The 27,562-nt window shown below is 33.6% G+C and overlaps 1 protein-coding gene across 2 annotated transcripts in view; it reads right to left on the bottom strand.

The window, feature by feature from the left end:
- The window catches only part of MPP7 (MAGUK p55 scaffold protein 7), a 228,652-nt gene that overhangs the window by 57,507 nt on the left and 143,583 nt on the right, over positions 1-27,562 (bottom strand). For both annotated transcript variants that reach the window (XM_079106920.1, XM_079106921.1), the window contains exons 4-8: positions 26,765-26,842; positions 23,965-24,045; positions 8,795-8,926; positions 2,563-2,644; positions 1,936-2,021 (exon numbers count right to left, since the gene is read on the bottom strand). In XM_079106920.1, the coding sequence (XP_078963046.1) occupies positions 1,936-2,021; positions 2,563-2,644; positions 8,795-8,926; positions 23,965-24,045; positions 26,765-26,842 (459 nt within the window). The remainder of the gene's footprint in view (positions 1-1,935; positions 2,022-2,562; positions 2,645-8,794; positions 8,927-23,964; positions 24,046-26,764; positions 26,843-27,562) is intronic.

Here is a 27,562-nt window from a genome sequence, read left to right as displayed (position 1 = left end):
TAACCACTAAGCCACATCCCTAGCCCTTTTCATTTTTTGAGACAGAGTCTCACTAAATTTCTTAGGGCCCGGCTAAGTAGCTGCGGCTGCCCTCAAACTTGTGATTCTCCTGCTTCAGTCTCCCAAGTGGCTGGGATCACAGGCATTCACCACCACTCCTGGCTTATGTATGTCTTTTAATATGGAGCAAAGCTTTCAAAAGGGTGTCATTTATTAAGGGATTAATTACTGTTAGCAATTATTATTATTACTATTATTTTTACGTCCTATAGGTCTATCAGCTGTTGTGATTACTCCTCCATAAGCCATCACCTGGATGAATGCAATCTTCTTGAAAGTTTCCAACATTTTAAAAATTTTAAAAATTTTGTTTTCACACATTTGCCAAGTTATTTCTTTAGGATTAATTTCTAACAGTTGAATCTCTTGATTAAAGGGTATGTACATTTAAAATTTTGGTATTTTTAAAAGGCCATCTCAAAGTCCTGTTGATTCACCCCATATCCCAGAAGTACCTAAACATCTATTTCCCCATATTCTGGTCAACTCTGTGCATTAGTAAGCTTTTAAGTCCAAAGAAATGAAAGTTTTTCAAACATTGTGGGGTTTTTTTTTTTTTTTGATAAATCATACATATAAATATTCCTGATTTTTATAATATTTTCTTAAGGAATTTCATAATTTCAATGTAAATGAAAATATGATCCTTTTATAATATATATTGCAAATATTTCCCTAAAATCTCACTTGCCTTTTAAGTTTATATATGGTATCTTTTTTCTGTAAAGTTTTGAGTCCAGTAGAAACAGCTGTAATGTTCCTATTTACATTCATCCAGGTTAAAAAGTCTTTCTGTACCTTACAATTATAAAAATTGCATGAATTTTTTTGTGTAATTTTGTGATGCTTGGCACCTAAATATTCAACTTGTTGGGAATTTATTTTTGTGTGTGCTGTGTAGTAGGGACTGTCCTTATTTTTTCTAACTGAATCATCAATTAATCCATTTTTAAATGATTTTATAAAATGATTTCCCACTGATTTAAACATGCTTTCCTCCTCCACACTCCCCTCCTCCCTTCCTCTGCCCCACCGTGAAGGTGATGGTTCAGGCCCAGCTCCATGTCCTGGGGTGTGATCAAACTCACTGTATAAGTAAGGAGATGAACAAGCGAATGGATGAATGAGGCATGTGTCTCTTTAGAATTTTCCTGGCTGAAACAACAATTTCCCTTTGAGGTCTTCTCATGTATTCTGTCATTATTTCTACATGTTCCTATACAATTCCCCCCTTTTTAAAATTTAAATTTATTTTCTCAACTGATACATAAAAATAAATATAAAGGTCATACTTATTTACAGGTACCATGTGATACTTCAATACATGTATGTATTTGTGTAATGTTCAAATCAAGTTAAGCATATATCCTTCATATTTGTCATTTCTTTATGGAGTTTCTTCAAACTTAAGAATTAACACTGTGCAGGCCTAAAATAATTTCCTTCAAGTTTTGGGTTTCATGAGACTTTTAGTTTCACTACTTGCATACCTAGAATGGCTATGTCTCAAGATGAGGACAAAAACCAGTGCATCCCCTGCAGCAGTGTAGATATCACAGATTGACTGCATACTTAATTTGGGAGAGACAGTGTCCTGTCCCTAAACTCCTTATATACATTACCTCATTTAACCCTTAAAACATGACAGTGAGACACTTACCTCTGCCCATTTTCATTTTGTAAATTAAAACACTGAGACACAAATAAATTAAGGTATTTTCCAAAGATAAACAGGGATTAAAGGATGAGAGCTGGCATTTGAATCCTGGACTACTAAATCCAAATCCCATACATTTCAAACTATATCTGAAAAACCTGAAATTTAGTGATTAAATTTGATTTTCATTGTAATTTTAAAATAAATTTACAGCTTACCAAAATCTGTATTATTTCCTCAGGCCGTTTATCCTCGACTGGTATTCCATTCACTTCCCTAAGTTCATCACCAACATGAATAAGACCTGACAAAATATAAAATGTGATGAATTGGAAATGTAACCCACAAAAGAAACTAATTTTCAATTGTTTCCATAACTAAAGCATCATTAGCTCCTTTAGTACATTTAAAGATTGGGAAGGAGATCTTTACACCTCTCAGGTTTCCGATTTGGTGCCTCTCTATTGCAATGAGTCAGAGAATACAACATCATAATGCTGGCAAAAAATGTTAACAGTATCTTGGTTTTTGTCTAGAAACAAACATTGATATCTCATAAAATAATTTTTATTTATTTAAAAAGCTGCATGCTCTTAATGGTATTTTGCAAGTGAGAAATACTACAATGGGTCTTAAAATAACTTGAAAGTCTGTGTACACTAAGGCCACAGAGTGAAATTTATCATTTATTTATGGAGGTTTCCACACTTCAACACAGACAAAACTGTTTTATTACTTGTTTTGTTGTATTACAGCAAAAGACTGCTATCTTTTAAGTTATTTACTGGAAATGTTAGGAAACACAACATGATTTGTCTATATTCAATGAACATTTAAACTCTCACCACTTCTATCTGCAGCTCCTCCTCTCATGATTCTAGCCACAACAATTGCCCCAGTCTGCTCGTCCTTCTTAATGGTAGCTCCCTTTAAAAAAAATAATAAATTGTGGGAAAATATGTGCACTGGGTGGTAGAAAGGGAGACAGAAATAATGACATTCATCCGGAAAAAGTGAAAACAACTACAAAAAAATTTAAAGAATGGATATGAGGCAGGAGGAAGAGACATCATACCATCTGTCCCAAAACACTCCTTACAAGGTACAGAAAGTTCTACCTATGTAGTACCTAAGCATTTCAGCACAATTTGAAGATTTTTTAAAATCCTTAATCTCTTCAAAACTATGGAAAGAAAAAAAATTTCTATTAAACACTTTGCATTTGAATGTTGTTTTATTTTTCAAAAGCACTTTCTCATTTCATTTTATCCTTATAATACCCCTTAATGAAGATGGAATGCTGACGATTATGTCAACAGGCAAGACATCAGACAATGAGTTAAAGAGGTCATTTGAGTGTACACTCAGTGGCAGAACATTTGCTGAGCTTAGTCAAGGTTTGGGTATGGATCCCCAGCACCTTCTGGAAGGAAAAAACAGTAAGTCCCAGGTTATTAGACTTTAATGATCCTTCTGTTACACTAGGCTGTGATAGTAAAGAAGCTTCATGATAATGTTCAAGAAAAAGAAAAAATAAAAAAATAAACCCTGACGATTAGTTATTGCTATTGCTAAGGTAAATGAAGCGACCCAAGGGCTGCTTAACCACTGAACCTCATCCCCAGCCCTTTTTAGTTTTTATTTAGAGACAGGGTCTCACTAAGTTGCTTGGGGCCTTGCTAGGTTGCTAAGGTTGGTTTTGAACTTTGATCCTCCTGCCTCAGCCTCCTGAGCCTCCAGGATTAGAGGGATATACCACCATGCCGGGTGACAGATCTGTTTTAATCAACTCAGACTGTACGTAGTATAAACAGAAAAAACACTTGGCCACGATATTAAGAAAATCTCAAAAAGAGAAAAATTAACCAAACACTGCTTTGTAAGAATATCAGACATGAATGGTTACTTTGAAAGCCTTTGCATCACTTTCCTCCCAAGAAACTGGCATTGGTTTAGAAAAGCTATCCTAGGCTGCATCAGATGTTGAAAAGGTGGACCTGAAGTGGTGGAAGAATTCTTCCTGAGGAAGTGCAACTTTTCTCAAGTTTGTCAAATAAGCACATGAATTTCATTGAAGAATAGATATGTAAACAGTACCATTCTGTTTATAATAAGTACATTTTATATATGGCAACTACCAGGTATATATCTAACAATAAAAATCAAAACTTAAGTGATAGAATGTGCTGTTTTTTACCACCTATACATGCAGTCAAGGTCAAGTACTTGAATGAGCATCTCTCCATTGTCATAAACTGAGACCCACCTACTACTTGTATTTTCTGCTTTAATTTAAATAGCTAACTCTTGGCCTTAATGACTGACAATGTCTATGGTTAATACAATTAATTAATTAGATCAACATTTATTCCTTAAGAATGTGTCTCAAATATTCCCACCAAAGTCGGCTAAATTATAGAAGAGTTTAGTAATCTAAGCTTCAATTTTATTGATGAGAAATCAAATCCCAAATGGTTATAATTCATCTAACATCAAATAACTAGTATGAGGTGAACAGGACTCTAAGGCAATCGGACCAGATATTCTTAATTATTATTCGTTATTGCTTTTCCTAATTCTTTCCATGAACTTTACCGACAGCTCATTTTGCCTGCAAGTTCATGAGTTCACAACCTTTATGGTAGCTTGTCTTTCAAGTGGACATGATTAATTTCTTCCCCTCTTGTATGTGCATGTGACATTCCCAAGTAAAATATGGAACATGGTTTTGAGGCTTCTAAGGCTATGACAAGACTTTCAGCTGTCGCCTGGGCCTCTTGAAACACCTGCTCTATGGGAATTCAGCTGCCTTGTAAGAAATCATAACCACTGCCATGCTATGAGGAAGCCAAAACTAGTCAAATAGAGATGCCACTTAAGAGAAAAATATGCTGGACCAGTCCCCAATTTTTCAGCTCCCAGTCCAGGCATCAATCATGTAAATGAAGGAGCCCTCAGATGATTTCAACTTCAGCCACCATCAGATGGTATACACAAGGGACTTCAACTGAGAACCTCCCAGCTAAGCCTACCAACCCCCAAAACTGTGAGAGATATGTGAGTAGCCACACATTTGGGGATATTTTGTAAAATACAACTGGATAACCACAGTGATTCTCTCTCTCCATCCTATGAACTGTGCTGTTTCTCAGTGTAAAGTCATTCCATTTTTTGTGTTTAATGTTGCTTCTCTCTGATTTAGTCAATGAAGTCAACAAATGTTAACCGAGAACTGTGTGCCAGACAGTGTTCTAAGGATTTGCAGTACGTTGGTGAACAAATCAAAAAGGACACAGACAAAATACAAAGAGATGAAATACTTGAATATATTATATATTGTGTTAGAAGGTAGTAAGCACTGCAGAAGCAGGAGGAAACAGAGCAGAGTAAGAAGATCAGGATGCTAGGGCAGGTAGAGGGAAAACAGTGTAAAGACGCAGGCCTCGTTGAACTGAGTAAAGAAAGTGAGGGTGTTGGTCAGAGGAGTAAGGCCGGTTCAAAGGTGCTAAGGAGAACCTACGAATGGAATGTACAAGGAAGAGAAAAGAGTTAGGCTAGAGGAGAAACAGGAAGAGCAGCATCAGATGGAAGCAGGGAGTCAGATTATTCAGTGCTTTGCACATGATTGTGAGGACACCTACTTTTGATTCTTATTACTAGAATTCCTTCTCCTGAAGATGCCTTTGACTCTTAACCTGCTAAGGAGTTTATTGTTGTCAACTTTGCAGTCTCGTGGCTCTTCTAATAACCATCTCTCTCCAAACCAACAAATATAATTTGACAACTAATATTGAAAATAAATACTTTCAAATTTTTTGGTTATTACATTTTTTTAAACTTAAATTTGTAGCTGGGCACTGTAGCACATAGCTGTGATCTTAGCAGCTCAGGAGGCTAAGGCAGGAGGATCACAAGTTTGAAGCCAGCCTCAGCAACTTAGGGAGGCCCTAAGCAACTTAGAGAGACCCCATCTCGAAATAACAAATAAAATGGGCTGGGGATGTGGCTCATTGATAAGGCACCCTGGTTTCAATCCCCTGTATTTAAAAAAAAAAAAAAAAATTGTTCAACCAATAGTCTTATTTTATTTTTATAACAATTGTTAAACTAAAGATGATATGTTAGGTGTATATTTGGATGAGAACAAAATTCAAGATAATTCTCACTTGATTTCATATTCTCATGTGAAAATGACATTTAAAATCTTAATACTTTTTTTAAAGGAACACCCAACAAACATGAAACATGCAGTCAAATTGAGGCTGACTTGGAAGACAGCATCACCAACTAAAATTGTTTTTAAAGTAAAGAAATGTAAAAGTACTTAAAATAACTTTAAATTACATTAAATATAGAATACTAAACTGAGAGTTCAGAGAAGCTACTTGCATATGTTTGAGGGGAAGGATCTTATACTAATTTACTTTTAAATAACTAACTGAAATCAGAGAAAAAAATTTATAAACTCATATAAGGATGTGTAAAAAGGCACAATGGAAATTATGAATAAGATGAAATAGAACTATCATTTTTAAATACCTCCAAATTCAGGGGAAGATAGAAAAACACTATTAATGAAGCATATTACAAAGTTGCTGAGGTATACCATGATACACTATGAACGATTCTGAGAAATGCCCATCCCTGGAATAAACTTTACACTTAAGAGAAATATTTATTTTTTTCAACAACTTATCACTGGAAGTAATCTTTAAAGAAATTCGTCATTTTCATCCCCTGCACTGCCTCCAATTCTTGTTAGCTGAATGCCCAGAACTCCTAGCCTCCTAAATAACAACCTGCTGTGCTACTTTCTGACTTCCCTCTCCTGTTGGCCTCTTCATTCAAAGATTTCCCTGGACATCTCAAGTCCAACTTTTATGTCGCTTTTGCCAGTATCCTAGTTATATCATCTTAACCATATTGTATTACATAATCTACAAGAAAAAAAGGGCTAGCAGATAAAGAATTAATTGCCAACTCTCATTAAAGTCTATTTCAGTTCTTAACTGCTTCTTAGGTCAAAGGATATAATAATATGCTCAGTAACAATCAATCACTACACAACTTTAGATTATTTTATACCTTCACTTGATTTCTTTTTATATTTGATAGACATTATAGTAGGCTCAACTAAAACTTTTGAGAAGTCTGAAGGGTCAGGAGACAACATAAATGTTGCTGATGACTGCCTACAATGTCAGCTCACCAAATCACCACACCAAAAACTACTGTCCCTGGGTAAACTATGACTGGTCAAAGAAATTATTACTAATGAGTTACTGAACTTGTCAACAGGGTCAGTCTTTCAATTACTAAGAGGCTGAATTTGTCAAAACCAAAAAACTTCCTATTGGCAGATGTGCAGCATCTACCAAGAAATAGTAACTTTGTGGTGACAGGGCCCGAAACAGTTTTCTTTGTACCCAGCACAAATATTATGAATTCTTACTAAGCATATGACCATAATATAAATCAAGAGGCATTTAAGTTGCCATTACAGAGCTGTAATCATGGATGAAAAGCATGTAAATTATAAAATTAAACAACCTTAAATGGGAATACAGAAAGGCCTAGGATACCTATAATTGAGCTTCAAGAATTAAATAATACTTATATAATATAGGAACTCATCTGTCAAATTTTTCAGGTTAGAGAATTCAATACATTTATCAATATATCTACATTGCTCTCAAATAAAACAAGATAAAAACTTATCAGAAAGAATATAAAGACAACATAATATAGAAAAATAACTAGTATTTGAAGACAAAGAGTACAATATATTTATTCTTTAGTTTTTAGGTACTGAGGATTGAACCCAGGGGCACTTAACCACTAAGTACATCCCCAACACCCCCTTTATTTTTTAAAATTTTATTTAGAGACAGGGTCTCACTGAGTTGCTTAGGGCCTCACTAAGTTGCTGCGGCTATCTTTGAACTCACAATCCTCCTGCCTCAGCCTCTTGAGTCAGTGGGATTTAGGCATGGAACACCATACCTGGCAAAAATAAAATTTACATCCTTAGTTCTACTAAGCTGATTCACGACCTTGAATATCAGTTTTATAGACTACAAAAATAAAACATCATACCAACTCTGAACATTAAATATATGTAATGTACTTGATACAGTTTTAGCAACTGTTGTACTATCAACTGTTACTTGCTTTAAGAACACAAAAATGTATTAATTAGAATAAATGGGTCACTACATATTTAAAATCAACTGCTAGAATATATATTTATTTTTCTTTCAAAAATATTTTCACAAAAACATGAATTGGCACTGTACTGTTTACAACTGCTGCTATAACAAATGACCACAAATTTGGTGGGCTTAAAACAACCCAAATTCATTATCTTATGGTTCTGGAGGTCAGAAAGTTGAATATGTCTTACAGAGCTAAAAATCAAGGAATACAGTACTCTGCAGCTTTCCTCTTTGACTTTCCTAAAAGCCCATGTGATCCCACAGGGCCCTTTGGACAATCTGAGATAATCTCCATGTTTCAAGACCCTTAACCATGAAAAGTCCATGTAAGGTATCATATTCACAGGCACTGGGGATTAGGACATGACATCTTTGGGGGGAAAGAGATCCTTTTAATTGCTACAGATCCCTTGCTATAACTGAACACTGTATAAATTTTGGGGCTAAAACAAATGGTTATATTTACATTTTGAAATATCAGGCACCCAATTAAATACTCTTCATTGCCTTAAAATAAATCAGCTTTCCAGAATAACCCAAAACAATATTTTTTAAAATTGCAACATTTCATCTCAAATCAGCCATACTTGGTACATGTTATGTTTTGTTTTATAAATGCCAGTATCTCATATTTTCAAAATTACTTTTATTAATAACCAACAGAATGCCTGTCATTTTATTTGGCTTCATTTTCATTTTTCTAAATCATATTCTTTAAAACACAATGTTCCATATATTTTAAAGCTTGAGGACACAAGGTGAGCTCATTTTAAGGAAAGGAAAAAATAGTATGTACCCATTCAATTTGCCTTTACCACGGATATCCATCTGTGTCTGAATGCAAAATGTAGGCCAAACTCACCAGTGGTTCTCTGTTCTTTACCAGACGAATTATTTTTACGGAGTCTTCCTCATCGTCAATATCATCAGGCATAGGAGGCAGTACAGGATCGTAATTCTTTTGAGCCACTGTATCATGTACAGAGAGCAAAGCCTGTAAATTTCAGAGGTTGGTAAAAAACATTAATCAAACACAAAAGGGCGAACACTTCAAACTGTAAAGAACATTGAAACAGTGTTATGATTTTGACATGGTAACAGGAAAACAACTTCTTGAAAGGGGTCTTTCCCCAACAAGGATGGTAAGTGCTACCTAGCTGCTCCTCCATCTCCCAGGTCATTAATGCAGGATGAGAATCAGCATGTACCTTCCTCTAGCCTGGCTACTGCTGGTTTATCCTTACAAAGATGGCCACTGGAAGCAAAGGTGGAGTGGGTGTATGAAGGCAGAAAATGAGGCTACAGATACACAATGAGTCAGAAGGAATCTGAGAAAACTATATCTTTTTTTTTTTTCCTTTTTACTACTTTTCCTCCTATTGGCAAAATGTGATTCTTCTGTTTGCTCACTTTAATTTTTTTGGGTAACAAGTGTGTACAGAAGAATAAAAAGTATTCTTAGCCATGATTAGTATGGAGACAAAACTCCACAATGCACTAATATGTTGTCATTATGGATCAAAGATGAAAAAAACACTGGAACCTTGAATGTCACTACTATTTTAGATGAGTGGGTTTTAGACTTTCAATTATCTTGTCCCCTAATCAACAGCACAACTGACTATAAATTATTCAAGTTGGAAGTCTGGCAATCATTCTTGAAATTTCTCCCCTTTCTTATATTCTCAATATCCCATCCATACCCCATTAAATCCACTCCCTAAATACAGCTAAAATTTACTCTCTTCTCTTTAGATCAGAGATTGGTAAAACACTACTTATTTTTGTGAATAAAGTTTTATTAGAACACAGTCACGCTTATTCATTTATGTATTTATGGTTGCTTTCATGGTATAATGGCTAAATCTAGTAGCTGGAACAGGTAATTTCTTACCTAAAACACTGGCTACCCCCAGTCTACATAATCAATGCTATCATTTTCGGCTTGGAGTACTGTAATAGTCTCTAAATGGTCCAGCTGCATTCACCTCTGACCCATTTTCATATCCATAAATCACACAGTAGCAACACTGATTATTCTGAAATTTAACCCTTCTAAGTCCACTCACAGATCTTTGAAGACAGAACTCTGACATCTTCTGAAAGTCTTGTATGCCTTTCCAACCTTGTCTTACACCATTTTTTTTCCTCAAATAATTTTTTCTCATAGAAGTATGGCCAAAATATTCAATATAAAAACAGTTCCCTCCATTTCTTCATTTCAGTACCTTATTCTTTGCCTTCATAAGTGTTCACAACTTATAACTGCGTAGGTTATTTTATGGTTATATGTTTAATTGTGGCTATCTACTGAAACAGAAGCTCTAAGGTAATAAAAATGGTGTCTTTTTTAATGACTCTAACATACATAGTCAGCCTCAGTATTCACAGGAGATTGGTGCCAGGACTCCCTCAGATACAAAATCCTCTAATGTTCAAGACCCTTACATAAAATGGTGCAGTATCTGCATTTAATCTAAGCATAGCCTCCCATACATTTGAAGTCATCTCTAGATTACATATATTACCTAATACAATGTAAAAGCCATGTAAATGGTTATTATACTGCATTTTTTAGGGGAAATTGACAAGAAAAACAAAGGTCTATATCTATGCAATATAGATACAATTTTTTTCCTTTCAAATATTTTCAACCTGTGGTTGGTGGAATCTGAGATGTGGAACACATGGATATAGAGTACCAACATTACACAGAAAGTAAAGCTTGTAAAATCACAGGATGATGAATTTAAAACAATGAATATGCCCACATAACCATCCCACCACAAGAAACAAACTGAACCCCAGAAGCCCCGACCTAAGCATTTTACTAGTCCTCACGCTGGTTCTATTCCCCAAAGGGTGCCTCTATTTGAAAATTATATAAACAGAATTATAAGAGTGGATTCATGGGGCTGAAGTTGTGGCTCAGTGGTAAAGTGCTTGCCTAGCACACGTGAAGCACTGGGTTCAATCCTCAGCACCACATAAAAAAAAATAAAATAAATAAAGAAATAAAGGTTAAAAAAAGAGTGGATTCGTTTCTTCGCTAATATTAAGTAATGTTCATGCTGTTACTGGTGGTAGTTTTCATTTTTTCATATAAATAGTATTCTAACACATGAATATTTCAGTTCTTTGCCATTATACCTTCAAGGGACATATAGTTTGTTTCAGTTCTTGACAATTACAAATAATATTCCTGTAAATATTTCATGTCCTTTGATGCACAGATAAATAATTTTGGCTAAGTATATTTAAGAATGGAATGCCTAGGCCACTGGTTATAAGTATACTCAGCATTAGTAGATAGTTTTTCAATTTTACTCCCACTAACAGCATCAATGAGTCTACTTTTATCCCCAACATTTTACATTATTTTCATCTCCCAATGTTTTACATTATTAACTTAAATTTGGGTAATTCTGAGAATGGACCATCTTCCATGGTTGCAATTTTCTAATAATTTATGAGGCAAAAGGTAAAATCCTTTTATACTGATTAAGCATGTGTATATATTCTTTTGTGAGATGTCCCTTTAAGCTCATTTCACATTTTTACCTTGCACCTATCTTTTTCTTATTGATTTGTAAGAGTTCTTTACGATATACTGGCTTAAGATCACTGTCAGTTAACACATGCTATAAACATACTCTCTCATTTGGTAGCTTGCTTTCACTTTCTCAATGGCATTTTTCGATAAAGGATCCTAATTTAATAAGCTCAATTAATGCTTTTGTATCCAATAAGAGTTTGCTTCAATGGGAAAAATGAACAGCATCAAGATGATAAAATATTAAGAGATAACGGTTGCACATTTCTCAGAATTAATAAGAGATCCTGAGATTCAGAAAACCAAGTATTTTTCTAGAAAACAGGAGAAATTTTTAAAAAATCCACAGAGAAATATTATAATGAAACTGCTGAATGTCCAAGGCAAGAAAAAAAAAAAAAAAAAAAAAGAAAAAGAAAAAAGAAAAAAGAAAAGAAAAAGAAAAAAAAAAAAAAAAGAAAAGAAAAAGTATTAAGGAAAGAAAAGTTTGACCAGCAGAAACAATGGAAACTAGAAAATAGCTGAAATACTTTGAAAGTACTCAGAAAAAATAAAAGCCAGGCCTGCATTTTATATCCAGCAAAAATATCTTTCAAGAATGGATATGAGGGCCAAGATGTAATTACAAGTACCCAACTGGAAAACACCTTTTTAAAAAAGGGAGAATGACAATATTAAAAAAAAAACAACAAAACACTGGATATTAGATAATGAAGGGCAGTGACCACTGAGAAACAGAAAACTAATGATGTAAACTCTTTGTGTGCCACACCTGACAGCCTAGAGAGCTACCAGGCAGAATCTGAGGAGAAAGAACCCACACAGAATTCTGCCGGTTGAGAAAACAGTTGTAGGAATCCAGGGAAGTTAAGAGGCTAAAGTTCTCAGGGAAGGCTATGGGAGAGAAGAGAGCTAGACAGACACAGAATTCTTGAGATACAAAGGACAGCCACGTCCTAAACCCTAAGATGCATATGCAAAAACCACTAGATGGTCTGATTAATATTCATAGTATAGAAGGTTCTAAATACAGTAAAAAAATCTGACTTAAAGATGGCCCAATGAAAAGAAGATAGGCAAATGACCGACAGAAATAGGAAAAAATGCTCAACATCACTAATCATCAGGGAAATGAAAATCAAAACCACAATGAGATATTACTTCATATCCGTTAGTATGGCTATCAACAAAAAGATAAAAAAATAAATGCTGGTAAGGATGTGGAGAAAGAAGAACTCTTGTACACTGTTGATAGGAATGTAATGTAAATTTTATAGGCATTATGAAAAATATATATGTATGCTCCTCAAAAGCAGAACTACCATGTGTTCCAGCAATTCCACTATTATAAAAAAACAGGATATTGGTATCCCAAAGATATATCCTTGCTCTCATGTTTATTATAGCAATATTAACAATAATCAAGGTATAGAATCAATTGAGGTGTCCACCAATGAATAAATGGTATATATACATAATGGAATATTATTCAGCTCTAAAAATGAATGAAATTTTGTCACTTGCAGCAACAGGTGAGGAGGACATTAGGTGTTCAAATTAAATAAGTGAGGCACAGAAAAACCAATATTTTATGTTTTCAATAATATGTGGAAACTAAAAAAGCTATCTTCACAGAAGTAGAGTTTAGTAACAGTGGTTACTAAAGGCTGGGAAGTTATGGGGGAAAAGGGATATAAAAGGATTAGTTAATGGATACAAAAATCCAGTTAGGAAGACTGAGTTTTAAGTTCTATAGTGCAGCAGAGTGAATGCAATTGACAATAATGTGCTGAACATTTCAAAATAACTAAAAAAGAGGATTTTGAATGATATCAACACAAAGAAATGATAATGTCTGAGATGATGGACATGCTAATTATTCATTTCATCTTAATATCTCACCGTATTGTACACCATAAATATGTAAAATTATGTGCTAATTTAATAAATCTACCAGAAAGAATTAGATAAGTGATTCTTAACTGAAAGTGATTTTACTCTCTAGGGAACATCTGGCAATGCCTGGAGACATTTTTGATTGTCACGATTTCGGGGATGCTACTGCCATCTAGTGCACAGAGGCAAGGGATGCTCCTAAATATCAGCACAAAGAGCAACCCTCTGACCTTCAAAACAATGATCCAGCCAAAAATGTCAACAGTGCCAAGGCTGAAAAACTCATCTGCTATAGTTTGGATATGTGGTTTGTACCCCAAAGGTTCATGTGTTAGAGGCCTCATTCCCAATGCACTATTAAGTGGTGCATTGAACCTTTAAGAGGTAGTGCCTACTGGGAGGGAATTAAGTCATTGGGAGTACCATTATGGGAACAGATTAGTCTTGAAAGAGCAGTTAGCTCTGGAGAGACTGAATTGTTAAAAAATCAAGACCACCCTTTGTGCTTGGTCCCTTTTACATGATCTTGGATTTTCAGCTTCTAAAACTATAAGCTAAATAAACCTGTTTTTGTTTTTGTAAGTACACAGTTTTAAGTATTTTATTATAACAAGAGAAAACATATTAATACATTCTGCATTACAAGAAGCAATCCCTGAAGCAGGAATAGTTGTTCTCACCTGAGGGGAAAAACACAGTAATACATAAAACATTGAGAAGAGTTGTCAGATAGACCTCAACAGTTAAAAATAAGCCTGAGATTAAATGCTGGTATAGTGTCATCTAACCATACTTAAACACAAGCCTCTGAAGAATCAAAATGTTTCCAAATAACTTTGCTGTTTAACAGAAAAAATGCTTGAGATTTTTATTTATAGAAATACAAAAATGCTCAGTTTCATATGAAAGAAACCCCACAATGATTGGAATTCAATCAAAAATTGCCAGGCATAACAAAGAAAGCAGAAAATATTACTTATAATGAAGAAAAAAAAATACAGCAACAGAACTAAGCCCCAAAATTACACCGATGGCAGAACTAGATAAAACCAAACCCTGAAATTATAGTTAGATAGCAGACAAGGAAATTATTATTATAGTTATATTCTAAATGTCCAAATACCTGTGAGACCGAATGTAATATGAAATATATAAAAAAGATCCAAGTCAAGTTTCCAGAGATGAAAAATGTATGAAATAGAAAAAGCACACTAAATGACATTACCACAGGTGAGATACTAGAAAGGTAAACTTGTATACTAATTAATACAATCTATCCAAAATGAAGCACAAAAGAGAAAACATATTTTTAAAAGATGAAAGGAAAGGCTGGGGATATAACTCAGTTGGTAGAGTGCTTGCCTTGCAAGCACAAGCCCTGGGTTCAATCCCCAGCACCGCCAAGACTTTAAATGACTTACTACAATTGGCATGTCCAAAGAACAGCATAGTGATGAAAATATTTCAAGAAATATGGCAGAGAATGGTTCAAATTTGATATTTTTTAAAAACTCACATATTCAAGTACCCAAGCATAAGAAACAAGACCAAATTGCTTAAACTCAGGGAGAAAAATCTTAAAATCGCCCAAAGGTGGTTGTGGTGGTGGGGGCATATAACATATGAAAGAATGATTATGAAAAATGACAGCATACCTCTCATCATAAACAATATGAGCCATAAGACAATAGAGTAACATCTTTAAAATACTTGAAGAAAAATATTGTTAACCTAGGATTCTATACCCAGCAAAAATATCTCTTAGCAGTGAAGAATTTACAAAGAAATGAAGACTTTTTAAAGACACACGAAAGCTAACGAATTCATTAGTAGCAGACCTGCACTGCAAGAGATGTTACAGGGAATCTTTTATACAGGAGAAAAATACCACATGGGAATATGATTCTATAGAGACAAATAAAGAATACCAGAAAAATTCACTATCTGGGTATTTATGCAATTACCTTGCATGTAGTAACAACAATACAAGTAGCCAATGAAAACATGTTTAAATAAAACATTATCATTGTTGTGATAGTACATGCAAAATTAAGAATACCAGCTAGAGGCTGGGGTTGTAGCTCAGTGGTGGAGCGTTTGCCTCACACATGTGAAGCCCCAGGTTTGATCCTCAGCACCACATAAAAATAAATTAATTAAATAAGGGTATTGTGTACATCTACAACTAAAAAAAAAAGAGTACTAGCTATACATCTTTTCTCACTGGACAAAACTAAGGAGATGTCTAGATTCCAGAACTTTATGGATTTCCAGTTTATTATTTACAATAGCTCTGCTTTACTAATACTGTTGTTCAGCAACATCTTTACTGTGGACAACTAAAAGTCATTTTGTATTCCATTTTCCTGTTTTAACTATGGTGATTTTATTTTTCAATATATAGATTTTCCTTTCAAAAGGCAATACTTAAATGAAAATTGTGTTTCCATATGACATAACCACCAATCACAACTGATGGGTTTACCTGTTGCTCAGAAGAATCTGCAGGAAATTGAACACTAGGCCTTGTAACTCATCTGGCTCACAAGCTCTCACTGCCTTCGACCCCCTGGAGTCAACTCTAAGTTCTGAGTATCTGTCAGGTTCACGGAATTGAGTAGCCAGCTCACAAGGATGAGTAACATTGATTTATCCCTCCAGAAGGAAGCTTAACTTTTTTCCTTTAGCATGCTTTAACGAAGCCTCATCCATCCTGCATACTCAGGCAATGAGTAATTTCTGGTAAGTGAATGCTTTTGAAAGCTGAAAAATTACAAAAGATCTTTTTATTTTATTCTACCAAATTCTCTGACTTCCTAAATTATTATACCATGTTTTCAAAATAGTGTCACTTCACTATTTTATCAAAATGAGCCCCTGGATGATGACTCATACCAGTTAATTTGCCTGTACACTGCAATTTGATGCCTACAAGTGGTTCCTAATTGTCAGGGAGTAACACTGATTCCCCTAGAAACAAAATTTCTGTATAGAGCAATATTCCTCCTAACAACATTATTGCTCTTGCCTCCTGCCACACTGCAGGAAGCATCTGGTGACTCATTAACTTTTCCTTTTCTCATCATCTGTTGTTTCTTTTATATTTTATTGTTTTTCCGAGACTTTAAGATCTAAATAGGATTTTGTAGATACTAATGACTTATAAGAATAATTTAAGTATGTGTTAATTGATAATTCATGTTGGTATCATCTTTAAAAATCTTCTCAACTGAGTTTATTTTTATAGAATGGTAAATCATTTTCTAACTGTTAAAGACGTAAGAGCAACAGATTATATGAGACAAGTGTTAACACCCTTCAGAAGCACAGAATGATTAAAGAGTAAAATGAACAGGATCATGACTTTATATTATTATGAATTCAAGAACATGAATGAAAACCTTAAAGGGCATATAAATATGCTGAATTATATGAAGAGATGTAAAAGATTATAATGAAATAAAAATCTCAAACATTTAATAATTTCAACTGATTTCAATTTACTGGGAGTCCCCAATGTTGCAAGCTACATACTATGTACTAGTGACAAACAAGATCATCTCTCTTGTGCATCAGTGAGAAAAATGGACTTGTATTCTTTGTTGAGTACAGAAAACAGAACACCCCTGAAACACAACACACACAAACATGTTAAATGTCTAGTTTAGTTTCCCAATGCAAATTTTTGAGCTTTAGTGTTCCTAATATTTAAAACAGTTATATTTAAATTTGTATATAAACTTGTACAGGATCACATTTATATAAAGAATACTTTCTTATAGTTACATTTACAAAAAAATGACCAAACAAAAAATATCTTTAACAAATTTTACATAAAACAGATTGTATACTGTGATTAATACTAATCACACTAGAAGTAAACATACAGTTAAATATCAAGAAGAAAACCCAAACAATCCAGAAAAATTTGAACAAGTCAGGATAATAAATTTATCAATATTCACTCAAGACTACTGGGAAATTAATGTCAATACCAATAGGACATAAACAATGAACATGGAAGCTTATCAAATTCAAAAACAGTCACACTGAGCTTTTATGAATTTATCTAATGTATATACTTTCATATAATTTATATAATACTTATATATAATACACATTTAATTTACATAATGTTTATATATGTCATATGTAACATGTATAATTTATATATACTTCTATAATTACACAGTGTGAAAAAAATAGGCCAAGTACTCAGCTGAAGAAGCTAGAGGGGAAGACAAATAGAAATCAAAGGAAGGTAAAAGAAAAAAACTAGAAACAGAATTTATATTACATAGCCAGTTATTTTGAGAGATGAGGCAAATAGTTTTTGCTGTGCACAGTATAAAAATAAACAGAAAAGAAAATATGTGCATTTATAGTATTGGGACATAAGATAGAACTTTGGATATGAACCCAGTAATAAAAAATGCAGAATACCCCTAATATACCTCAAAATCTTTTAAAAATGTTAAGTTCACTAGGAAAAAATAAAAACAATTCTAGAAGAGGTTGAAAACCAGATTAATGACAACAAAAGAAACCAAAAGAACTATCAAAAAGTTTCTTCCCAGATGGTACCAGTGCCAAGAGACTTTACTAATGTTTTCTAAGTTATTTATAAGCATTCCAGCACTCAGAAAACCATGAAAATATTTTTGATTTCTTTTCTAATCCTTTTAAGAGATGGGGTCTTGCTATACTGCACAGACTGGCCCCAAATTCTTGGGCTCAAGCAATTTAGCCTCCAAGTAGCTGGGATTACAGGCACACAATGCCATTCCTGTCTTCAATTTTTTTTTCAAAGTATCAGAACCAAAGTGCAAAACCTAAACAGAATGTACAAAATGATGATGACAACATAACTCTCACATCAGAGTGAATTTTTACAAAACATCTGAGAATTACATTAGAAAATCATGTTTAGCATATTAAGAAGGTTTCATTCTTACAAATGTTTTCCTAATATAAATTTATGCACAGTATTATTTTGCTGATAATTAAAAAGCTCTTATGATCACTTCAATAAATACCAGAAGACATTTGACAAAATTTAACATATTCCTGATTTATTTTTAAGAAGAAAGAAGCCAGGCATGGTGGTGCACACCTATAATCCCAGCAGCTTAGGAGGCTGCAGGTAGGAGGATCTCGAGTTCAAAGCTAGCCTCAGCAACTTAGCAAAACCCTAAGCAACTTAGTAAGACCTTGACTCTAAATAAAATATTAAAAAGGGCTGGAGATGTGGCTCAGTAGTTAAGTACTTCTGGGTCCGATCCCCAATGTCAAAAAATAAAACTAAATTAAAAGAAAAAAGATGGGAGGTCAAAACTTTATTTTTTAAAAAAGAGAGTTATATAAGAAAACAATAACATACTAAACAGAATCATCCTCACTGAAGTATAGAGAAACCAAAGCATATCCTTTATTACCATACATTTTGAGCATTTTCCTCCTTGCAAGTCATGGTCATTATCAAGGCAATAAAGGGGAAAAAATCTGTAAGTCTAAAAAGGAAAAGATAAAATATTTTCACAATGATGTGATTTCATGCATGGCAAAAAAACCCCTGAAAATTAAAAGAGATCATTCAGTGAAGTGGTATATTTTAAAAATCAATACTTTACTAGAGAGTAACAACATACTTAACAAAAAGAATGAAAAATCACTACTATATATGAATTTATATATGGTGTATGTGTTGATTCACAAAGAGGTGCGTGCACAAACACACCACATGCCCCAGGCCTGGGGACAGATTCGGTAGGGGAATTGAAGAATTATATGAAGAATATTATTAGAACTAAATAATATGAGTAAATTGTCATGTTCCTGGATGTAAAACTCAATTGCATACCAATAAGATACCTGATAACATACAAAAAGGATTCTAAATTTCTTCTGGAAGAATACATTTGTGAGAATAATGATAGGAATTGGTTCTCACTGAGTATCATACTATAAATCTATACCAACTGAAACAATCAGATAACTAGATTGATCAAAGTAAGAGTTCAAAACAGATTCAGGTATATAATAAAAATATTTTAAAATATAAGAAAATTGCTATACATTTTTTCAAAACAAAATTAGAAACATACCTATGCCATATACCAAATTTTCATATAAGTGACTTCAAAATTAAGGAAATGAAATTTTAAAAAAGCCAAAAGAAAATATAGAAGATAATTTTCAAAAGCTGTAACAAGGAACTAGAGGGCTTTAAACTAACTCAATGCCCAGAAGTCATAAAGGAAAAGAATGCTATGTATTTCTGTGTTGTCTTGAAAAAATGCAAGTAGGATTAAAAACAAAAATTAGAAATACATAATTATGGTTAATATTCTTACAACAGTCTCATGAAGAAAAATACAAGATTATCACTGATCGTTATTCCAGTGATCATAAAATACTTAACTGAAAGCTTGATACATGCCCAGAACTTTTTATCCCTGCTCTCATGTAGCATATATTCTAGTGATGCTCAATTAATGAAGCTCAAAAAAGAACTTTAATTGAACATGCATATGTGATTCACTGCATATGAATTAAAATTGCATAGGTAAACAGACCTTTTCATGCACTACTATACTGTACACTGAGAACCTGTCTTAAGAACAAGCTAGAAATAACTATCAAAATTTTAAAATGTGGAAATATAAATGTCCAATAATTTACTGACATAAAATATATTTTATTCAACATTCCATAAAATTCTATAATATACAAAAAATGTACATCAGTTTTTTAAACAGAAAAACAGAAATGACAGAAAGATCTATTTATAAGTGATAAGTTAAACAGATAATTATATTAATTCCAAGAGAAGTTCACAAAATGCCTAAATGTTAAAAACAAACAAACCCACAGTTAAGTAGTGTATGCTATGATCACATTTATGTGGAAAAACGTATATTTAGTATTGATATTTAGAAAAATGGGATGGTAATACAGCCAGCTAAGAACAGTTATTCCCAAAGGTATATGAACATACAATTCACAAAGAAATAGTGATTACGCATATCAGAAGATATTCACCTTCACTAAAAAGCAATGAGAAGAGGAGCTTCTGAACTTTCTCCATAGTCTGAATTAAAACCACAATTATGTATTATCAAAAAAGAATGCATTTGTCGTCAAGTAAGTTTGTAAAAGGTAAAATTAAAGTGAAAATTTCATATTTTACTAATGATAAATATCACATTTATGTACATAAAGTATTCCTTCTAAACTCATCCATGGATTTTTAAAAACTTCTATTGGTATGGGTGTGTGTATGTGTTTCTGTGTCTGTCTCGATTCTTATGAACACCTCTCTATCCCATGGTCAAATAATTATCTTTTTTTTATTTGCAATTTTTTTTTTTCAGTACTGGGGATCAAATCTAGGGTCTCACACATGCTGGGCAAGAACTTTACCACTGAGCTAATATTTCTTCGTCCATTTTTTGTTTTAATACTTAAACCTTTATCCTAGTTGGAATTCATTTTAGTGGGGATTTTTCTTTTCATTTTCCCCCACTGTTTAACCAGTTATCTCAACATTATGTGTTGAAGTTATCCCTCAAAATGACTTGTCCCCCATTTCCTTCATCAGGGCCACAATCATGTTCCTCTTTGATGATTTCCACAGACTCCCAACTGGCCTTCCATGATTGCAGTATTACATTCCTCCCACCCTCCATCTCAAAAAATTGCTCCATATTCTACATATGGAGTGATAGTGCCCCTGCCCTACTTAAGTCCTTTCAAGGGTTCTCCACTACACTTAGGATGAAATCCAAACTTATTATGCTCAAAATTAGGGTGGTCACATAATTTAACATATAAATAAGGAAGCAACTAAAAGTAAAAGAAGGGCCATTAATAATAATCCAGGAACTATGGGTATAAACCAGACTCTGTGGGACAAGCCCAACTCTAAAGGCTTCACTTCCTGCTTCAAACTCTTGCCTGGTCCTTTTTCACAGGCTACTGTCTAGTCATGCTGAACTTATTTTCCATCCTCAAGTTTAAGTTTTCTTTAAGAGACTTCACATACTATTCACTTTGCCTAAAACCTTTATTCTTCACACTTTTGCCTCCAACCCATTCCACATGCCCCTGGTTCTGTTCTGGTTACCCCATATGCAACCTTCAGTTCTCAATTTAACATGCCATCTCCTCTACAGTTTTCCTCAACCACCGTCCCCAACCCAACTTCGGATTTAGCACCATTCCTATGTTTCACATCATTTCCATTCATCCTCCCACCCTTTTTCTTTAACCCAATATTTCTATGTCTTCATTAATCTATCTTCTACAAGTCATATACAGAGGGCCCAGTACACTATAGGCATTGAATAAATATCTATGAATAAATAAAAGAAGATCTGTCTCTAGCAAAATTTGCAAATCACCAAAGAAAAGTTCTAAAACTTTTTGAAAAGAGTTATTAGCAAATCTGCAGAATACATGTATTATTTTTCCATAGTGGCTCCCTATTAGGTTGTGTGTATCTTGAGTTTTTTTTTAAAAAGTCATATTACTTTGGAGGCATATGTCAGGTTTTCTTTCAGTTACTATGAATTAAATATTTAAAATAGAATAGCTATCTAAAAAGTAAATAATTTCTTTTATGTGCTAAAAATTACAGACGACACTCAAATTAGCAAACCAGAATCACCTTTTTCATATTTAAGCTGTCAGTTCAACTAATAGTCCATGAATAGATACCATATTCTACTGTATCTTACTTCTGTTTTAAAAGGGGAAATAAAGCAAATAATTTAATTCCCAGGACACAAAGAACTGACTGATTATATTCTGAAAAAGTCCAACATTTATTTTTGGGGCTGAACTTTTAAAAGAATTACTTATAGGTGACATTCAAAATGATGGCAGTTAATACAAATTACTTCAGGGAAAGCTGTATTATATGTTAGGTGAAAAATGCAAGAAAGATACGTTCTTCCCAAGCCTGGCTAACCACAGATTGTCAATGCCAACTGAAACACCATGTGTCTGAAATCTCATCCGCTTTCTACACATATTTCTTTAATATACATCTTTTATGCCAACTTCTAATCGATTAGTCATATAAATATGAAAAAACAACCTAATCCATATAAAATACATTCCACACAATGAAATATAACCAATTATTATAAAATTTTATCAAATGGATCTTCGTAATACCATCTAAGTCATACCTCCCTTTAAAACCAAATACCAGTCTACATCTTGTATAATCTCTTTTCAGCCATTCCATTTCAAATGCTGTTGAGTAGAATACCAAAATCACTTCTTAGAAAAATCTGAAACATACCTCTTTAATTTCTAATATCCTTGAACCAAGTTAATAGTCTCAGAAAGGGATTTAACAAGCTTCTCATAGCTCACCTCAACCTGCTCTGGTTGATACTAACTTCTTACAGCTGGTTGACACTAAACACTTCTTTAAATCTCAAGACTTAAAGAAATCTTGACAGCAGTCTCTACAAATCTCCCTTTTGGAGCTCCTAACCATGTGCACACTTTCTGTTTAATATTAAACAACTTTTCTGCTCTAATCTGATCTTTGTTCTTTTAGAACTAAAATTTTATTAGCCCCCTGAACCATTAGAAATCAATTACCCTCATATTATTATTCATAGTCCATTTACTTTTGACTTCGTTATATTCATGTACTTATAGGGGTTATACATTATGATCCATTCTTGTCTATACTTCATTTTAACAACTTTTTAAAAATATAAATTTAAAATCAAATACAGCACAATTCCAAAGGATATTTCTCCAAGGTAGAAACCAGCTTTTGTACCTAAGCAGAAGTTTTCATTCAACACTCTGTCCTTACCAATAGTAAGCAATTATAAAATTCATATGTAATTTTGACTCATGGAAACTATTTTATACACAGTTGTACTATCAAATTCCAAATGTATACATTATATGATTTTATGTATTGATAACCTTAGAATAAAAGCAGGAAAACTGTGAAATGCCTTCTCCAGATTAATCACATTCAGGGAAAAAAAAAAAAAAAAAGATAAACTCAGGACAAAGCAGGCAGGACAGAATTGAATTGAAGTGGGTCTATCAATATTTTAAGAGGTATTTGACACTGGACATCTGCTCTGTTCTACAAAATGGTATGATATTTTGAAACATGAATTGGTATGGGATAGAAAATGGGGCTGTGGATGTGGAAGAGAGGAATGCCAAAATAATCCTATGGAAAAATAGAGATATTTGTCAGATATATTAAAATAATCATTAACTGGCCAAGTGAAATAAACCTAAACAAAATCACAAGTGAGTTTTGTATTTTGTATTCTTAACTTCATTGTAAAGGAAAATGACCTTGAAGTTGCACTATATTAAGTCAACTTAAAGTTCTGAGCTTCCCAATTAAAGTACTGTGTAGTTTGCCACAGCATTATACTTCTTTTCCCTACCTAGGATTCAGGTTAATAAAATACTTTGTACTATTTGAAAACACATTTACTTGAAAATTGATGCTGGAAACAGAATTCATCTGAAGACTCAGAAAGTAGCCCTTTCAGAAGGTATTTATTACAGGAGTAACATGTCCTCACCTTCACGTTGGGTTTTGACAGTAGTTTCAACAGCTCTCTGATCTCACTGTTTAATGGCTTGTTCTGAAGCTCTTCCGCCAGCTGCAAGGAAGATTACATTGACATAAGTAATGTTTAGCAAGAGCATTGTGAGGTTCTGTGTAGAACAACTGAGAATCTATTTTGCTCAAGGCTATTACTTTTCAGTGTTTAAGTCAGCATGAAAGAAATCAATCAGTGCTATTCTTTTCAGGTTCTTTGTACACCAGATTCAAGCCCAGGCTCTGGGCTCAGTACAACCTGCATGATCATATCAGCCACATCATTTCTGATTTATCGCAATGAGGGCAAATCCCAGCACTTCATTTGTGTGAACGGTCTTTTGCACGTAGACAAAGGACCATTTGTAAAAAAAAAAAAAAAAAAAAAGACAGAGAGCTTCTGAATGAGGTGGTGAAATCCACAGGGTTTCCAAAAATCCACAGTAGCTGTGCTGTTTAGAACTGGGGTAAAACGAACTAGAATGATCCTAATAGAGTAAATGACCTGAAACTTTTATTATATTTACCTACACAGACTAAGAAGTCTGTTAAATAAAAACCATAAACCCATAATAGTTTGACAAGTACTCTGGCACCAAAGAGGCTGAGTGTACTTTATTGTAATTGTTGAGAATTCCCATTTGTCGATTCAATATAAAGAAAGGACTAAAATTTGAATCTGCCTCATGTTCTCCAGTAATGGTATATGTTTGGGCTGTTGGGTAAACTAATTAGACTGATTTAATCATTTGTGTGTGTATGTGTATATGTATGTGTGTGTGTATGTGTGTGTCTCAAAATATCACATGGTGTTCCATAAATATGTATAATTATCATTTGCTAATTACAAATAAAAACTTAAGAGATTTTCCTATCAAAATTTCTCAATTGAGGCTATAGTTAGGATCATGTGATTTCTATAAGAAGAAAAGCAAGACATAAACATAGAAAAAGATAAGGATTAAGCAACATGTGGTTTATAATTCAAAGTATATAAAAGCATTTAATCTAAAAACCTATCTTAAAACACTGCATGAACTTTCCATTTGCCCCAAATGTTTCTACTATGCTGAAAACAATGGTCCTTATCTTTAGAAATGGACTTTTTGTACAGAAAATAAAATCAGAAAAAGTTGACAAATTAATAACATTACAAAAACTGCTTTTACTTTTTCAGGGTAACACTTTTATAGAATTTTAAACTTACAAAAGGACACAAAGGGTTCTTCATGTTCTTCAGTCACTTAATACATAACAATATGTTGAACATTTAAGTATAATATTATAGTGAATTAAAAATACTGTGTTGAGGGCTGGGGTCATAGCTCAGTTGGTAGAGTGCTTGCCTTGCGAGCACAAGGCCCTGGGGTCAATCCCCAGCACCGCAAAAAAAACCAAAAAAACAAAAAAAACAAAACAAACAAAAAAAAACTGTGTTGATCATATGTAATAGTAAATTATAAATTTTTATTTTATTTTACTTTTTCTGTAGTGCTAGGAATCAACTCTAGGGCCTCCTGCATGTTAGGGAAGTGCTCTACCACTGAGTTCTATCCTCAATCTCGTATTCTAATTTTTTTGGGAAAAAAAATTACTATGTACTATGCTTAGGGCTCAATTACATAGGTTTCTATACAGTTTTTTCCATAAAATCCTCAGCAGTAGATGTTTGAAAATGGTTTTAAAGTGTTTGTCAAATGTTAACTGCAGCTTAAATTATGTAACTTCATTTACACTTTTATTCACCTTTGTTTTTCAAGTTTAAGTTCTATAATGCAGAGGTAAGCTTCCTCTTTTAACACATGTATGGAAACATATTTGTAATGTCTGTAGATAAAAAGAGAATTAAAAATATTTGAGGACTAAACCAATACTCAAAACTGGATAACCATTACATATGCTTTATTTTCTAAATTAGGACACAAAACACAGAGAACATCGACTTCTGAAGCTGGACGATTCTTTTTTTCTTACTAAATTATGGTCCTGGCATTTTACTAACCTGAATTACAGTTAGCCTTATGGTGATATGGGAAAAAATTAAAAAGCAACAAGTAAGCTACAGGATATCACCACCACACACTAAACACATTTCTTGTCTAGCCGAGTGTCCTTTATAGTTTATCCAGGTGTGCTCTCAATTCATCCGAATCCGAAAGTTAACAGTAGGAATCAGCAAGTTAGTTCCCCTCCCCCAGGCTTAAAATAAAATTATAGCTACAGGAAATTAACTACTCCATCAATGCCAACTGCTTCTAAAATTTATTTTTTGGTTATGAAGGTAATTTGGAAAGGTCTAATATCAATAAATCATCAACGTGCTTTATAATCCATTTTAAAAACAATTCTGTCTTTTTATGTATTTCATATGCCTCATTCCTATCCTAGTACCTGTCATTTTTTAGTACTGTCAGCAATATAAATATCTCATTTGTCTTTATTTCTCCAAAGCTTTCCCCCCTTGTCTGTGACTTTCTCAGAACACCAATGCCTGACAGCTTCTTTCTCTCCATAGAGTTTGAAGCCTAAAATTTCTATTACGTTGTTACCAAGGCAGAACTCACGGGGGTAGCTGCATGCCCAATTTTTAGAACAAGAAAGTGAATGAAAATCAACATAATATCAGCATAAGCTTGGTGATGACAGGGCTTTTGGAAACATTTGCAACTTCTTCTGGTTTTCACTCCTAAGATCACACACATCTGTCTGCACTAGGATGAGTTCCACCTCTGCCAGGCCCACAGCAGACACGTCCTGTGAGCTCAGAAAGGCACACTTACGTCATCGGCCAAGGCCGCCGCACCATGGAGAATGGGCACCGGGCACTGCTTCTCATAGTAGTGGAGTTTTTCATGAATCTGGAAGAAAATCAAACAAATCTGAGCTTACCTGCTAGCAAACAATCACAGACATTTATATATTTTATAAATGTAAATAGAATCGGATTCCTTGAACTTTCTACAGCCACGTGTTTAAATAAACCTGTAGATGGCACATGTATACAAAGAAATTCATCTATTACTATGATTCAGTATTTACTATGTGGAGTGAAATAGAAAAACACCATCATCAAACAGAACCCACATAAAAACTATACCTTCGTTTTTCCTCCTGGATAAGCATATCAGGTTTCTAAAGCTCTATAATTTCCAAAATATATAGGTTGGATACTTCACACATTATTTGTAGTTTATTTTCCTTAAAAGATAAGTTATAAGTAAAACAAAGCAATCAGTCAGCAACCACACTCTATCAGGTTGCAGCAACTAATGTGGTGCACAGCGGGGTATCAAGTCCAGAAACACCTTGCCAAGTACTCTGTTCCTATTACCTATTGCTCATTTATAAATCGTCAACCTTTACCCCAAATTCAGATTTCAATGAAACAAAGAGATTCCTCATTAACTAGAGACATTCCTCACATCTAGTTTAAATATCCTTCTCCATATTATAAAACATGTAACTTACATTAATAAAAAGTAATTTAGCCTTTCATTTTCTATCATTGTGACCCAAGAAACACAAAAGAATCTATTTTAATGCTACAGGAGACAAACTGAGTTCCTTAAGACAATCTC

The sequence above is a fragment of the Sciurus vulgaris genome (genome assembly GCF_902686455.1).
Source record: "Sciurus vulgaris genome assembly, chromosome: 12".
NCBI lineage: Eukaryota > Metazoa > Chordata > Mammalia > Rodentia > Sciuridae > Sciurus > Sciurus vulgaris.
The sequence above is the reverse complement of the archived record's forward strand: the minus strand, read 5'-3'. Positions and strand labels throughout refer to the sequence as shown.